The sequence below is a fragment of the Pocillopora verrucosa genome, chromosome 2 (assembly GCF_036669915.1).
Source record: "Pocillopora verrucosa isolate sample1 chromosome 2, ASM3666991v2, whole genome shotgun sequence".
NCBI lineage: Eukaryota > Metazoa > Cnidaria > Anthozoa > Scleractinia > Pocilloporidae > Pocillopora > Pocillopora verrucosa.
The window spans coordinates 3,986,585-4,004,084 of NC_089313.1; the positions used below are offsets into that span (position 1 = coordinate 3,986,585).

General features: G+C 39.0%; 1 protein-coding gene across 1 annotated transcript in view; it reads left to right on the forward strand.

The window, feature by feature from the left end:
* The first annotated feature begins 990 nt into the window (after positions 1 to 990).
* Positions 991 to 17,500, forward strand: part of LOC131792682 (uncharacterized) — a 33,756-nt gene continuing 17,246 nt past the window's right edge. Inside the window, exons 1-7 of the mRNA XM_059110092.2 lie at positions 991 to 1,971; positions 3,487 to 3,823; positions 5,274 to 5,748; positions 6,166 to 6,367; positions 8,241 to 8,408; positions 8,899 to 8,985; positions 15,129 to 15,227. Coding sequence (XP_058966075.2) covers positions 1,243 to 1,971; positions 3,487 to 3,823; positions 5,274 to 5,748; positions 6,166 to 6,367; positions 8,241 to 8,408; positions 8,899 to 8,985; positions 15,129 to 15,227 — 2,097 coding nt within the window. The 5' untranslated portion in view covers positions 991 to 1,242. The remainder of the gene's footprint in view (positions 1,972 to 3,486; positions 3,824 to 5,273; positions 5,749 to 6,165; positions 6,368 to 8,240; positions 8,409 to 8,898; positions 8,986 to 15,128; positions 15,228 to 17,500) is intronic.

The window sequence follows — 17,500 nt, forward strand, 5'->3', positions numbered from 1 at the left end:
TTATTCCCTATGAAATATCACTTGCATTTTAATCCTAAAGGAAAAACTTCTATTCCTACCAAGCAAATTTTTCGTTAAAGGGCCCTTAGGCTTTACGGTATACGTACTTCGTGTTCTTCGCACGAAAATCCTAATGGAATCTGGATACGTGCTCAATATCCATAACCGGTATCTTTTAGCGAAATTGGAGCATGAGTTAATTAAAAAGTAACTGATATTATACACTCTTCAAAATGAAATGCATGAGGTGAAAATTACAATAATGAGAAGCTTTAGAATGACTCTAGTATCACCAACTGTTAGAGCGTAAATAACACTCGTGACGCGTGACGTGTAACGTGACGTGACAGTTGAACACGAAGGTAAGCGTTGAAGAGACGTTAAAGAAATATAGCAGAGATCTTTGTGGTGCTTCATGGTTTTCATGGTAGAATAACAAACTTAGTAAGTGCTTCAAGAGGACTCTTGGTGTTACTTTATGCGTTGTAATTAAATGTGCAATGTACTCTGGGAATTGGGTGCAATTTCTGGCATTTCTCACCGTATTTCTCTCTCCAAAAATATATTGAAAGCTGTACTCTGCCTACTGCGATTGCCATGAAGCAGATAAATTTGGTAAAAAAAGGTCTCATAGCTTTGCCTCTTTTTTTTTTATTTTTATTATCGGTATCTCCATCCGCAGTCGCAGCAATCAATGTCTTCTTAGACTGGCGAATGACGAGTTCGATATACTTTGTCTAACTTTTTCCCCAGGAAGACGTGTTTCTTTCTTCGTTTCTCATCGCGATACAGCCGTCGATAGAAATCTAAAATCCTTTCACTTGATACCTAGTCCTAAAACCGGGTCACGCGGCTTCAGCTTGCCATGCTCGTAAACTCATTTTTCCGGGAATTAACCGAAGCTGAAGCAGTTCTGTAACTTCAGCATTTTCTGTCTCATGACGCCAACAACAACGACAGGAACAATAACTTTGAGATTTATCACGCGACCCAAGTGTGCAGAAATTTAGTCATACAGTAGTTGGCCATCATACGGTTTTCATCAGCCATTGAAAATCATTGTTTCCAGGTGACACTGGAATCACCTTTCATGATACGTGAAAATGAGAGGCTCTGGGACGAGAAAGAATGGACAAATACAGCTGCCTTGCTGTCCATATTTCCATGAATTCTCTCCACGAGAGCCCCCAACAATTCATGTTGAAGCGTTTTGTCGTTCTTTTGACCCGGACACAATAAAGTATGCCTCAAGGCGATAAAGGAAACTTTGATTCATTTCTTCAAAAAGTACGGGAAGGAACCCCGGATGAAGTAGAACGAACCCTGGATTTGGATGGGGATGGAGAGCAGGAAGCAACTGAAAGAAGCTACCGCCAGAAACTGTCGGACGCCCTTGAAGAAGGAGACGCCTATAAGGTCTGGAAACTCCTACCGAATGAAGAATTCAAAAACATACCGCATCTTAAGGACTTAAATGAAGTTTCCAAATCCGTTGCCGACAGAGAAGAAGTCAAGGATTGGTTATGTAAGTTTATCTACTCCGAATTGCATAGCCTCCGCGAGAACAACGGGAAGGAAGATTTGCCGAGCGAAGAAGATCGATTAAACCTAGATATTCAAAGCAACCCTCTGTGCTTAAGTCTAGAATGGCTGTGGAGGAATAATCCACAGTCTCCTCAGCACGAGGAAAGCGAGAAAGGAAGCATTATCGAAGCAGCTCTTGATAATGCTTTTCTACTGGAAAAAATGGCTTCGTACGAAAATCACTTCAGCCATGATAAATACATGGATCGTGCAGAGGAATGTGAAAAGTTTGCCATAGACATCGTTGAGCAAGTAAACGACAACAAAGAGCTGCTGCACAAAGTCATGGATATCGACGGAGAGGGAGCTTTGGTGAAGAAGGAGTCCAATGATTTTATTCGTAGCTTGAGTCTGCTCAAGATGGCTGCTAATAAAGAGCGCAAAATGGTGAGTGGTAAATTGATAAGTCTAATGAATACACTGTTTGAATTTATTGTAAATTTGAATTTACGTTACCAACTCAGTTGATAGTACCAAATTACCTCGTTAATAAGTCTTCCAGGCTCCGCTTGAGAGTGAAATTGATTTTTCTCAGGCTTTAATCCGCACTCATATAGGTAAAATATAACAAAAACTTTATCTTGTATTTTGTTGACAACCAAAAACGTTTAACGGTAATAGAGACATCATGTATTCGGAGAAATTGAATTCTCGGAAAACGATATGAATAAGAAAACCGTCGTAAGTAAATTTAAGAGCCAATTTAACTCAGCGAGAACAATTCATTCCTGTGGCCGGGGTACAGTTGATAACGCACTTTGCCTTCAAAATAACTTACAGAATTTAGGCAAGTGAAAATAGGGTAGGGGGTGTAGAATGCTTCGCTTGTGTGTGTCTTTTGAGTGTGGCTAAGGTCCGTTTGCCTGTGTCTCTGGCAAAGCTGTTTAGATGGAGGTTAAGGTGGCTCAGCCGCAAGCATCCGAGGAATGATGTTTATTCGACTGAACTTGCATTCCTCTCATAAGCCTGTCAATAAATCAAGTCGGCTTGGTCAAACACAGGACACCTCATCATAAGAAACGCATTACCACACACCCAATGATTAAACTGAAAGACCTCTTTAAAAAAAAAAATTTGGCTTGTTTGTCATTGAGAATTTTGCGCCAGAGTTTACGATTTTAATTTGCGAAAGTATGAAATCGATGCTCATTATCTTTGCAGGATCTAAATCATATACCGGAAACGTCAGACGTATTTGACATAACGGAAAAGACAGGGAAAGAAAAATGACAACTAGCAGACTTAACGTCTTTCAAATTTAACAAAGTCTCTGAGTAATAGATCATTCCCCGTACTTTCGTGAGTTACACTCCATTTAATTGTTAATTTCAATTGTTCCCGGCGCTTCGCTTCTGAACATTCTCAGATGATCCCCAGAACTTGTAAGGGTGGCGCCGGTTAGAAATTTCAGTAGTTTTACGCGACAGCAGCACTAAAAACGCAATAAACTATTTTGGTCAGGCAACGTCAGACTCTCTCACAAAGAGGACGCGAGGTTCAAAAGTAAATTTAAACCTTTCTGAGCCTATTTTCACGGAATTAACCTTGGACGAAACCTCGCTTGCAAACATTAACCTCGAAGATCGGAATAAGAAAATGGCTGAGTATAAAATTGGATTTCATTGCAAATCCAAAGTGGTATGTTTTTCCAAGAGCTGTCTTACCCTCAATAACAAGCAACTACGCGATTCTCAAACCTGCTAATACTGTTGAATTTCAGCATCAATTCAGGGAAATTAATTTTCTCATAATAAACCAAACATTTCTCTAACACTAGCCAATTGTTGTCTATCGTCTAGCATTGACAAACATCAGCATTTTTTCACGCCTTCTTTTGTACAAAGCCGCTCATAAGGATTTCATTTTGACCACAGTTTCACTTTGGTTTTACTTGATTTTCAGTTTGTGGCAAGCCCAAACTGTCAATTTGTTCTTGACGAAGTCATCTACCACGGATATCCTGGTTGGCGAAATAGGGGAATCGGGATTAAAGCAGCCTGGTGCTTGCTCCAACTTTTACTCGTCAGCCTTACGATCCCTTTTTACATTCCACTTAAGTTAATTCGCAAGAATTTCCCGTGCTGCGGATTTGATTCCCACTGGCTGAGAAAGCTGTATGAGCATCCTTACTCGAAGTTTCTTAACCACACCATGTCATACATTATATTTCTGGCTTTAATCTTTGGGTCATCTTTTGAGTACAAGTATGTGCCTGGCAGAGCAGGCCTTACGTGGATTGGTAAGTTGATTTCATCTGAATAATCCATTTCAAATCTTGTGTTCTTTAAAGGGCGAAACGGAAACTTGTGTAAGATACATTTTATTTTGATAGTTAGTCGTCACGCAAAATCCAAATAAGTAATGTAAGAGGAAATTTCTTAACACAGAAAGTCGTGATTTTATCTTGCCGCTTCCCACCAACAAAATCCAGGGGAATTTGAGTGCTTTTGAGTCCAATTGTTTCAGAGCCCCAATATTGTAAATTAGTACGAAGATACATCGAAAACTTCAGTGGTAGATGAGAAAATAAGATTCTGCCCTTCATGACTTGCAATTTGAATGCATCTATTTTTCTAACACTCGACAAATATTAAGTAAATAAATCATCCTTAATGCGGCTGGCATGTCGGCTGATAATGTCCACGGCTGGTGTATTTTCTGAAAAATGACTATTTGGCTTAAGAGAGAAGCTACGAGGGCAATCCCTCAGCCGAGGACATTATCAGCAGACATAACGGCAAGCCAGGAGAGGGTTTATTTACTTTCTAACCCTCTCATTGATTTTTGTACCGGGGATTGACAACAAATTTTGTTTATTTCGTACTTTTCAAAGTAGCATTTCAGATCAGCTTTTTAATGTTACTATTACAGGACTCTACAGTTCGTTTTTTCTTTCTATAAACCGTAATAAAAATGAGAAAGTGAAACCCCTGAGCTTGCTTTTTCCGTTGCCTGTGTTCCTTTTCGACGGAAATAATCGGAGCACAAATACTGATGCGAACGGGGGATTTTTTGCGTGATAACTTCCTGGTGATTTTGTGTCACGTGACGAAAATTAGCCTATAGAATCAGTCGGAAATTAATGAGTGGGCTGTAATTAACACCAAATTGCTGGGGAGGAAGTGGGATTGTCGAGGGGATTTTCAACTAAATTCAATGAGCCTGAGGTGATTAATTGTTTAGTATAATTTTTCAGGTGCTTCAGAATTCTGTTGCAAATTCGTTTTGCTGTTGAAACCATCCTATTACAATTGTTTAGAGTCCTCGTATAGAGATAAGCAACTAGTTTCCTCAGAATTATATTTTCTTCTTTCATGTTTATCACTTCCTTAGTAACATTGACAAACGCAAGGTAGCTGTTTTGACTATTATGGGCCCCTGCTCTAATCACCACGCACGAGGTGATTATGGTGAGATATAGTGCAATCCTCAACCTATTTGAGTGCGTGTCTTTCTATACACACCTGAGCAATTATACTAAACAGAAATATCGGTAAGCGCTATCATAACAGGTGGGCTGCAACGCTTGCCTTTTGATTTCATACCTGACAAGATCTAGGGGACATATCCACAGGAGAACTGCAGCGGAGTGCAAGCATTTTGGAGTTTGCAATTAGTCCTTGTTCATGGGTAAACAAATAGAGTACATCAGCTTTACTTATAACTGGATTAATAACTTCTACCCACAGATTTGGTTATAATGCCCTTCGTCCTTGGCCTACTAATACAGGAAATCGTGGAAGCCTGGAGGCAAGGTGCTTTCATTTACTTCTCAAAGTGGTGGAATGTTGTTGATACAGTGATTATCCTCACATTCATGGGGGCCTACGGTCTATGGTTGATCGCGTGGGGCGTTTACGGAGAGTGGAAGCCTGAAAAAAAAGTTTTCATCTATGCAGATGGCATTTATGCCAGTGCTTGCGTCGTGGCCTATTTTCACTTGGCACACTTTTTCCAGGTCAATTCAACGCTGGGTCCCTTACAGCTGTCACTTTACAAAATGCTGAGAGATGTCCTTAAGTTTCTTGCCATCTTTCTCCTTCTCTACTTTGCGTTTGCTACTGGGGTGGCCAAGATTTACTCGTACTATGAAGCCTCTCAAAGAGAGCTCCAAAAGCGGGACACCGAAACCACTGACTACCAACTTTCTCATCCATTTTCATTGTGAGTATTCCAGAATATCTTTGGATTTTTCTCGTAGGTGGTTGTCGAGCTAAGTTTCGGTTTCAAACTATTACTGAACACCATTTTGTTTCGTGCTTAAAATTTATTTAAATAACATGTTTCCATGATTGAAAAACTTGAAATATTTCCAAAAATACTGAGTATTTTTATTCCCATACAGCCTTTTAACTTTCCTTTGCGAACTAAGAGACGATCAGGAGTGATAAACAGACAGAAACTTAAAAAAAAAAACTGGAACTGACGACGCCTGTTATATATATTTCAAAGTTGTTTGCCAGTTGCAAAATTTGATTAGTCATGAACTCATGTTGATAGCAAAGCCTAGTCCACGGCTATAACATTAGTTTCTATAAAAAAAAAAAATGAGATAACATTTCGTTCTCACACCTTTTTTAGACATACCAACACTTTCATTGTCTTGTTCTGGTTGCTGTTTGGTGGTGGTGGACAGGAAGAGAGCATTTCAGTGCAGGATCAAGATTTCACTCTCATAACCAAGTTTGGTCGCGTATTTATGGGAGCCTACGTCATATGTACCATCCTTGTTGCCCTCAGCATGCTGATTGCTATGATGAACGACACATTCCACGAAATCAAGGTAACTTTAAAGGGTTAGTTTGGTGCTAAGTTATTCTACAAAAACCAGAGACAAAAACTAATCAAAGTGCTCTGTGAGCAAACTCGTGAATTGACACATGATTTTTTAGATTATGTTTAATGTTATCTGGTTTAGGGAATTTTGTGGTTGATTGTCATATCTAGAGTACGAGCAGTAGTTCAGTGTTCGCTAATGTAGCAAAGAAACAAAGTAACGTTGGGATAAGAAGGCATTACCATTGAAATGATCATGCTATAACATTTGACAAGGTGGATGATGTCATGTGTTTTAAACGTCTATCATTTTTGTTTCTGGTTTAAGAGAAAAGGTTGGAAGTAAATGTGGGTGAAAAGTGAGATTTACTGTCTTTCGTTGTAAATATTAGAAAATCAAGGCAATACTGTCTTAATGAAAACATTAACGATTCCCTCTTTATCAAAAGAGACAAACGGGAACGAGTTTTGAGTGATATAACTAAGCTAAGCCTGCCACCGTCATTTTGGATCTCCGCCTGGGTAGATTTAAGTCACGTGCTAGGCAACGTATAATCAATAACAAGATAGAATTTCATTTCAGGCCTATTTACCAATTTTGTGGTGTGTAACTTTCGCATTTTAGTACGTTGTATGAATGTTGAATCTTCAAATTGTCTTGAAACTTAAAAGAAAATTGTTCTTTTAAAATTCACTGAAAATCGGTAGCTAAAACTGTTTGTTTAGGTGTTATTTGATTTTCGTGTTAACTTGTTATTTCGTCAGTCGCCGGCATCTTATGTTGCTTCACACAGGAAAAACACACGCGACGAAACGTAATGATCAATTTTGTCCTCAATCTCACGCTATAACAGAAAAAGCTTTTGAACATCTGTAAACTCCGAGCGCTTCGCAGTAAGTGATATTTTCAATGAATCTTCGGATTGTTTTCAAGTTCAAGGATTGTAAATTACAATTTTATGAAAAATGAAGGTTGTTCTGTTATTTCAGTGTGAATCCTTGCATCCTGGCGCCGCTTGTTGAAACTAAAACGTAAAAAAAAAACTCTTTAAAGATTATAATTGGCTTCTTTTTCACCCCACCACTATTCTTAGCAACAAAGGTCGCCATTTCGTCTTTTTATTGCTCGCCAAAAACTATCAAATGCACTCAAAAGTCTAAAATCTAAAAAAAGTTTACAGGAATCGACCAATCGAGCGAGCGAGCGAATGCCATTCCCCACATCGTACCTATAACTCGCTCTTGCGCATGCGCGCAATTCACGAGTTAAAAAGTTGACGCAAAACAACTGACAAAAGTTTAGGTGTCTCTGCAATCACAGTACAAGCTTCTTTTGAAAGATGATTTGGTTTTATCAATTGCTGACCGTTATCATCTCTTTGTCAGTGAGAAAAGAAGAAGGGTACTGTGACGTAAAGCTGACGTTCGGAAAGTCACCTGTAGAAACTTTCTAGGTGACCAATTTACATTATCAACTCAGATAATAAAAAAACCAATTATCTTGTAGTACTCTCCACCAACGCAGCATCATACTTTGGTCAAAAACTTACCCATTTATTCAGTAAACATTTTTTAACGATCACCATGGCAATACAGACTAAATATTAGAAAAATATGATCACCAAAATCGTTTCAGAGTCACATGCAAAAGAGATGATTACGTTTAAAATGCAAGGTACCGGTTCCACTTAACAAACTTAGGACACCCCCCTTCTCCCCGCTATAAATTAACAACACAAACAAACAAGTCTGACAATAACCCCCCTGGAAGCTTTAGTTAGGGAAATTTCCCCAACTTCAGCTCTAGTCTCTGTACAAGATCCAAGTTGTTGTCTGTTTTTCAATGCTCAGTTAAACGTAAAAAATGCGCTTTTTCTCAGAAAAACGCTGTTGTAGAGTGGAAATTCTCAAGAACCCAGATGTGGCTGGAATGGATCGACAAAGGCAACTCTGTTCCGGTTCCATTCAATATTCTATATGAGGTTCTGTACATTTTCTTTTGGTTTTGGTGCGGCTGTCGTGAATCACTGTGTTTCAAATGCAAAGAGGTACGAAATTTAATTTTAAACTGCACCACCCCTACTTTTCCCCTCTTTAAATAAGCCAAATGAATGTCCTGTGATATCTAATTTTGGCATCCAGCGTTTGAGCGTACAGAGAGCAGACTGGTTCAATTGGCCACTTCAAATCGTTTGTCTAGCCAATTAGAGCACATAATAAGTAGTGCGTAGTTAACAAAATCTTTAACACTCATTTCCAATTTAAAATGTTATCCTGGTGAAAAAATCAATCTAATTCTTGTAAAAAAAAAATGAGGTAAGAAAACCGAGAAAAATTAAGAGATTGTGCGATGATTTGGATGCCTATTTGGTGGTGAATAATATCCATAGTTGGTTAATTCGAATGCAAGCGTCAGCATGCGTTCAGTCTTATTACAATTTGACGTCATTTAAGATCCATAACTGAAAAGACGTAGGTCAAATGGAATCTATTTTTTAACCATATACGTGAATTTATTACTCTTTTTAATAAAAACAGAATAACCAAGTCTCAAGAGAAGGTATTCCCGGATGCAATTTTGAAATATGTGACGACAGCAAGGACTCAGAAACTTCCGATAAGAAGGTACCCTTAACAATTTTTTGTATATTTGTTTATTTGGAAATATTTCTGAAGGTGTAACATATCGTTAAGTAACCACAGTTCGCTGTAATAAAAGAATAACACAACTCTAGTATGAAAAGTTCAGAGACTGATTAAACTAATTAACTGACTCAGAGCTAACCAATCGACGTTCACGAAATGAACCCTTCACTTGGGTGGGATTTTTCATTAAATTAACAAAAAAATATATTTGGGGCAAAAATATGCATGGATATTTGTTCACGATCAATAGCTATTCCGAGAGATCGAGTAATTTAAGGAACAGATCTAGATGTCCCAAGACAACTATACGACAATATTTTGAAGCCGAAAAGATCCTACCGTGTTTATCAGCCTTCAAGCATTTGTTTTATTATTACATTTTTAGCGGGACAAAAAGGTTGGCGTCAAACACTTGTAAAGCGTGGGAAGGGGATATTTGATAAATTGTAAATGAAATTGACAAGTTTTCAACGAAATGGGGGTAAACGCGGTAGACATTTACCGAGCCGCAAAGCTGCGAGGTAATATCCAGCACTTCTACCGACGCTGGGGTGAATAATTGTTTTAGTATATACCACACAGAAACCAAAACAATACTTTATATCTCCCAATATACCGAAAAATTTTAACCTAACCCTTGACGTACGATTTTGCTTATTTGGCTGTTCCGAGTTGAATGGTACTTGTTAATTACCTCCGAACTAGCCAATCAGCGCTCTTGAAAAGCACTATTCACCTTAGTGTTAGATACTAAGGTGAAATATCTGAATCGAGCGAATAGAAGTTAATTTTCTCTAATCTCCACTTTATCTAACTGAGGATCAGAAGGAAAGTAAGGACCTTTAAAGCAAACGATGGTTTTAACTCAAGGCAACCTTATTCGAAACATTCCTAACGAAGCCTCGGTAGATGAATGCTGGTTACCACCATGATCAACATGATTAATGAAAGTAACAGAACCGAGTGGACTCCAATTTGGCCTGTAATCATACGAGTGATTAACAAAATCGGACGACAGCGAAGCGAGAGTCCGATTTGTCAATCACGAGTATAATTACAGACAGAATTGAACGACACAAAGTCCTGTTACCAATTAATCATAACTGTTAAAATTTCCGAAAACAAAAAATACATTTAGGACAAAATATGTGCAGAAGAGACATTCTCTAGGTAAAAAATTCCTCAACTTTGGAAGTTCCATTATTTTTTTGGATAAATTATTGTTGCTATGGTTATTGTGATTAATTCTGTAATTGGTGGATTTGACTGAAAGGACTAGGTATGATTGGCTGCTTCAACTGTCCGATTACAGGTTTCTGATTGCAGGTTTCTGATTACAGCCAACTGTCCGATTACACTGTCCAATTACAACTCTACAGAATGATTAGTGAAAAATAAAGCAGCTAATGCACCAATCACATTTGAGGAGATTTTAATGGTGATGATTATGCAATTTATTGGCAAGCTCTCGTGTACTAATACTAACGCCATTTAATTAATTATTCTTTCGTTTCACTCTAGTCAATGAATCAGGAACGCCTTAAAGCAGTAAAAACTTTGGTCGTAAAATATCTGAAAAAGCACTACGAAGCCAAATGGAATGAATGCAGGGCAGCAACTACCTGAAGGGACTCTGAAAAGGATCTACCATCAGTGTGCTCAGGCTGAAGATAATCCTTGTTTGTTTTGTTTTGTTTTAAATGTGAACAGACTGATGTTTTACCGTAGTCCGTACAGTTTTCGTTTCTTGATGCTAGATGGTAGTCTTTCTCTTTGGCCAGAGTTGACGAATGCACACTCTGTAGGAAAGCTAGTGAAGATTTAATGAGATACAGTCGAAAGTTTTTGGGGTAAAAAAAAGTTGAGAAGCCAACTTTAACGTTTTAAAAACGGCTATTATCAACAGAGGTCCCCAAATTTGTAATGACCACAATTGTTACTTTAAGAATGATGATCAATTTCTGAAATCAGAAAATTTAAAGTATACTCTAGATGCAGTTTCAACTCCATCTTCTCCATTCCAAAGTATCTATCTTTGCTTGAGTGTTACCACGATATTAGCTTAAGATTGGCTAAACCACTTTGAAAGACGGGAGGTTTACATATGGGTATTTCGAAATAAACCAGGGTCTAGAAGGATTTGACTGATGATTACATACCAAGTTAAATTACGCACGCATTTGATTGGTTATTTCTCATGATCTATTAGTAGACAGACGCATAGATGACGTCACTATTAGCAACACTTTCTTTTTTATCATATAAAACAGATAGATTCCATGGTGCCGTGGGTTTATTCTATACTAATAGGGACCTTAAGCAAACCACGATGGCGACGGCAGCGAGGACGTGACGAAACCAAAGATCTAACGAGCAGTACAATGGCTCACTCAGCATGTGCATTTTAAAACTGTGCACATTTCTTCGCCGTTCTCTGCAAAATAACAATGTGAAATCATCAAAATTTGTGTGGTACGAGAAAGGAAACCCTAACGGCAAATTACTTCAGTTTCTATTTGGAACTCAACGCCGCCTTCATTCTTTATGCTGAGGTTAACTAACGGCGTCGTAAGAGATGGCAAACACATCCAGTCAGTCGCGAAATTCCGACTAAGAATTTTTATCCATTTTTAAATAGACGTCTTCCTTGGCGTTGCCGTCCTAACTGCTAAAGGTCCCTGATCGATCACAGAAGACACCAAAATATGATAAGAATATCAGGACACTCGGCCGTATTTTTTACGTTCCGTTTAAGGTTCTTATCACAATTTGATGTCATCTGTGATCTATTACTGAACAGAAGCACATGTAGGCTGGATGATGTATGTATATTAAGTAAAAGTTATATTTTAATCACTTCTGGGATTTAAAGGGTTAAACAAATCAAAACTAGAAGCAAATAGCTGAAGATGAGCCAAGGAGGCTAGTAGATCCAGAGAGGCTGGTATCGCCAGTTAAATCGGAATGTACTCTGTTACTTTTAGTTAACCTAGTTCCTGCTAGTTTTTTTCTATTCTCAGACAAGGAGGTTGAGTTTCAGACTCCAAATACTTGTACATAAAGAACGAGTGATTTGGCCACAGTTGTTGACTAGCCATTGTTGTCAAGACCTTTTCAGTCAAGATCTTTATTCATGGCGTTTTAAGCCCATATGTCACCTGTTGCGTTTGATGATGACTTGACAGCGAGGGCTGTCGCGCGAGTCCAAAATCTAAGAATAGCTAAGGCCAACTTATGGATAGAGTAATCTAGAAAGGAAACATGTTCGTCAACTTGAAATCAGTAGTCTTGTAGCAAAGATTAAAGTGACCAAAAGAACTCCAAAAAAGTCGCGAGGTTTTTTTTCGGTCTCGAAAGCTTCCTGAAAGTCACAGAAAAATCCAGAAAGATGGTAACCATCCAACCCCGTAGTACAACATAATTTCCTGCGTTTATGGAATTTCCGTTTGCGAACTTCATCTCTGGTAAACTGTATGTAAGTGTTTCGTCCGTTAGGGTTGTGGTGGAAAGCGTCGATATCGTCGTGCCGTACGGCGGTGAATGTATCGTCAACGTTGCGTGAAACGGTATCGTTCGTCGGCAAGTCGATAAGAAGCGTTCCTCAAACATACAGTTTACCAGAGAAGTCGAAAAAAATGGTGAACTTTTTTTTCTCGTTTGCCTGGTAAGCCGTGACGACTACTCACTACGGACGACAGTTTACAGGAAACAGACTCAGGAAACCAGATATCACACAAAGCCACAGGACTATTAACTATCAGGACTCTAACACGAGTGCAGCTAGTATGCAACACGACAGACAACTTATCCGACGAGAACAAATAACTTGAAACCGCAACTCCTACGACTACAGCAATTATACCGTACATAGAGAGCATGTCTGAGAACATCCCGCGCATCCTACAACCCTTCAATATCCGCATCGCCCACAAACCCACCACCACACTTGGCCAGTTACAAACAAACGCCAAACACAAAGAAGAAAAGACAGGAAGCGGCTATTAGATCAATTGCTCCGACTGCCACGCCTCCTACGTCGGAGAGACTGACAGAAACCTCACTACAAGACTGACTGAACACAGGCGAGCGACGAGGAAAGGTGAGGTCAGCAATCACGTCGCTGAACATCATCGACTTACGAACCACACTTTTGACCGAGACTCTGCGTAATGCCTAACCTAACTGGAAAGTTGGTTTAATAACTTAGAATAGACTAATCTCAACAGGTGTCATCTAGTACCGGCACCATATAAACGACTTCAGCACAACATCAACATTACAAACAAACGACCAGAACGACCGAATGTTACCCTCGGATCCAAACAGACCAATCACGGCCGTCTTACTCCATTTGAGCCTTACAGCCAATAACATCACAGCAAAACTGACCAATCAGTTTATACGACTCTGATGATGACTTCCGCTCAGGTTGGCGGGACGTTAGTCACCACTACCGACAACAGTCCTTCTCAGAACCGCAGTATTATAATTACCAATGTTAACCAACAGTATTTACACATAAATGAGCGAGTGAGTGACTCATTAAATATGCTCGCTACGTCATATATTTAAGGCGTGTAAACACTTTCATTGGCTTGTTTTGGTTTTTGTTTGGTGGTGGTGGAGAAGAAAAGAGCATCTCGGTGAGGGATGAGAATTTCTCCTGGTTACCGAGTTTGGAAGGATCTTGATGGGAGCCTATGTGATCTGCACATGGATAGTTGCTTTAAACATGCTGGTTGCCATGATGAATGACTCATTCCGTAGAATTAGGGTATGTGCCTTAAATTCATGTATAAATCGTGGGCCAATTGTTAAAAAAGTTAAGTCGCAATTCGGTGATGTTTTTCGTTTGACACTTCTTTAGTGCCAACCGAAAGAACCGGTTGGCACAGTGAAGGAACCGGTGAATTGTCACCGGTTCCTTCACTTGCAAGGATCCAGTTTTGCGGTATAAAGCATATTGTACATATAAAGTATAAGATTTCATATGGTATTTTCTTCTTTTATATTGATAAGAATATCGATGGACAAAATACTTTTAGTACTTATCTTCGAAGGGAAATGCTCAAGAAGAATAGAAATTCTCAAGAACTGAAATGTGTTCCAGTTCCAGTACCTTACAATATTCTTTACGTCGTCGTGCTATGTTGTAAAAGAGCCTTATCTATCGTACTAAAACGTTGCATTAAGGTAAGAGATGTACCTTTAAAGAAACTGTTTCCTGTGGCGTTTTCCTTCAATATTGTCCTGGTAACTCTGGTTTAATTTTTTTTTTTTGGCACTCAGAGTATGCAAGTTAATTAAGGCTTTCGTTTTCTACCCTATATAACTTTTGACGTTTTTCTCTTTTTGACACGCCCTACGTAGATAAAGACAGTACTTTACTTTTTGTCCGATATTCCGTTTTGCCATAAAACAAGACTACCATTTGAAAAATACATACACTATTTCTTGCTTTAAAATCATATGCTAATGTTATTCTCTAATAACTAATAGTCATGTACATAAACCTTTTTGCTGTAGTTAGAAAGACAAAAGTGAAGTTTTCTCAAAGGGTAGTGAATTTCATCAACCAAAAGTATGATTCTTTTGCCTTAGAACAACATTAACCAAGATGAAACCTTTTTTTGTTCGGAGGAGAGAACATGTAGTTCATCACTGAGATATAATACATCAAATTTTGTGAAACAAAAACCCTTCATGCTAAAGAAGATCTAAGACAGCCGTTCATAGAAATTTTTACTGAGAGGCTCAGAAATAAGACAATGTGGACGAGAGAGTTGAAGGGAATATACGAATTTCTTTTAGTTTCTTCGGTCTCTCCTCTCAGTGTTGTTGCCCTATCTTTAAATTCCTCCGCTAAGACACGTTTATTCGGCTGAAAAGACTTGACACTTCCGGTTCAAATTCCCCACCCCACCCAGACAAGGTTCAAATTCCCACCCACAGGCACGAACGACAATCAAATTTCCTTGAGTTGCCAAGAGATGTTGAAGCTTCGAATTGGTTGGCGGATAATAGTCATACCATAAACCTTATTGCAGTAGTTGAATAAAAAATTCGTGTTTTCCCAGGTGCAGTGAATGTTATTGACTACTTGTATGATTTCTTTGCTTCAGAGTGATGATAACCAAGATAAACCGTGTTGTTGTTGCTGTATGAGAAAATGCCGTTGCCGCGAGAGTTGTTGCAAGAACTCGCCACCTTCCACAACCAAGGTATGATATTTTTAATATGAGTGAAACATGAAATTCATCATTGAGATACAATACATCAAGTTTTGTTAAACAAAAACCCCAAGAACGAGGAGAACAATTCATCGAAACTGTTATTGAGAAGTCAAAAGAATTAGACAGAGAAAGTTTAAAAGGATATACGCTACCTAAACTGAAAGGCAGGCTGGAGGCGAATTTGCAAAATTAGAATGTCTTTTTGTTTTTTCCAAGCCCGGTGAGATCTCCTTTTCGTTTTTCTACCCTGTGGCACAGTTGCGGTTCTTAAATATTCAAGCCAGTCAGGAGCACAGTTAAAAGTAAAAGCCACACAAGTATTGATTGAACATTTGACTTGAAATTGGCCATAAACCTCTCAAACACCGAGTCTACTTTTGACTCTTTCACATGATGTCGCTCTTAGCTTTTAAGCGGGTGGTGATGATCGATTAATTATGATGAAACATTGAGAATGTTCTGAGTCATAACGGATTGCCTTTGGAGCGAAAAAAGATTGATTTTTATCAAAAGTACCTACCATTCGTAATTTCATAATTTAGTCTGATGATTATATGGGAGAGCCGGTTTCTCTATCGGCAGTCGCAGCAATGAATGTTTTCTTAGACTGGCGAATGACGAGTTCGATATGCTGTGTCTAACCATTTCCCCTAAAGAACGTGTTTCCATTTTGGTCTCTCATCGCGATACAGCCGTCGACAGAAATCTAAGATCCTTTCAGTAGATACCTACTCCTAAACCTGAGTAACACGGCTTCAGCTCGCCATGCTCGTAAACTCATTTCTCCGGGAATTAATCGAAGCTGAAGCAGTTGGGTAACTTCGGAGTCTAATTACATGTTACAGCATTTTCTGTTTCATGACGCCAAAAACAACGACAGGAACAACAACTTTGACATTTATCACGCGATCCAAGTGTGCAGAATTTTGTAATTTAGTGGTTGGCCTTCATACAGTTTCATCAGCCATTGAAAAACTCACTGATTCCAGGTGACAATGGAATCACCATTCACGATATGTGAAAATGAGAGGCTCTGGGACGAGAATGTGTGGACAAATAAAGCTCTCTGATGTCCATATTTCCACGAATTATTTTCGTGAGAGCACCCAACAACTCAAGTTGAAGCGTTTCATCGTTCCTTTGTCCCGGACACAATCAAGTATGTCCCAGAGAGGTGAAGGTAGCTTTGAATTATTTCTTCAAGAAGTATGGGAAGGAAGTAGACAAAGGGAGGCAGACCATGCCTTGAATTCGGATGAGGCTGTAAAGCTGGAAGAAACTAAAGGAGGCTACCGCAAGAAACTGTTTGACGCCATTGAAGAAGGCGACCCATATGAGGTCTGGAAACTTCTGCGGAGTGGAGAATTCGAAAATATACCGCATCTTAAGGACTTAAATGAAGTTTCCAAATCCATTGCCGACACAGAGCAAAAGAAGGATTGCTTATGTAAGTTTATCTGCTCAGAATTGAAGAACATTTGCAAGAACTTCTGCAAGAACCTTTGCAAGAACAACGGAGAGGAAGATTTGCCAAGCGAGGAAGATCGATCAAACCTAGAAATTCAAAGCAACCCTCTGTTCTTAAGTCTAGAATGGCTGTGGAGGAATAATCCACAGTCTCCTCAGCACGAGGAAAGCGAGAAAGGCAAAGAGAGTAAGCTTAAAGACGTAATTGGAGTAGCTCTTGATGATGCTTTTCTACTGGAGAAAATGGCTTCGTACGAAAATCCCTTCAGCCATGATAAATACATGGATCGTGCAAAGGGATGTGAAAAGTTTGCCATTGACATCGTTGAGCAAGTAAACGGCAACAAAGAGCTGCTGCACAAAGTCATGGATATCGACGGAGAGGGAGCTTTGGTAAACAAGAAGTCCAATAATTTTATTTGTAGCTTGAGTCTGCTGAAGATGGCTGTTGATAAAGAACGAAAAATGGTGAGTGGTAGGTTAATAAGTCTAACTAATGAAGGGGGTAACAAGGTAATTTGGTATTATCAGCTGAGTCGATAACATAAATTGGCTTCCGTTAAGAATTTAAAAGCTGACGTGTCGAGCGTTAGCCCTGCGTTAGCCCTGCGTTAACCATGCGTTAGCCCTTCGCCATTCGCCATTCGCTAACGCTCGAAACGTCAGCTTAGAAATTCTTTACTGTGACCAATTTACGTTACCAACTTAGTTAATAATACCAAATGACCTCGTTAATAAGTCTTCCAGGCTCCGCTTGAAAGTGAAATTTATTTTTCTCAGGCTTTAATCCGCAC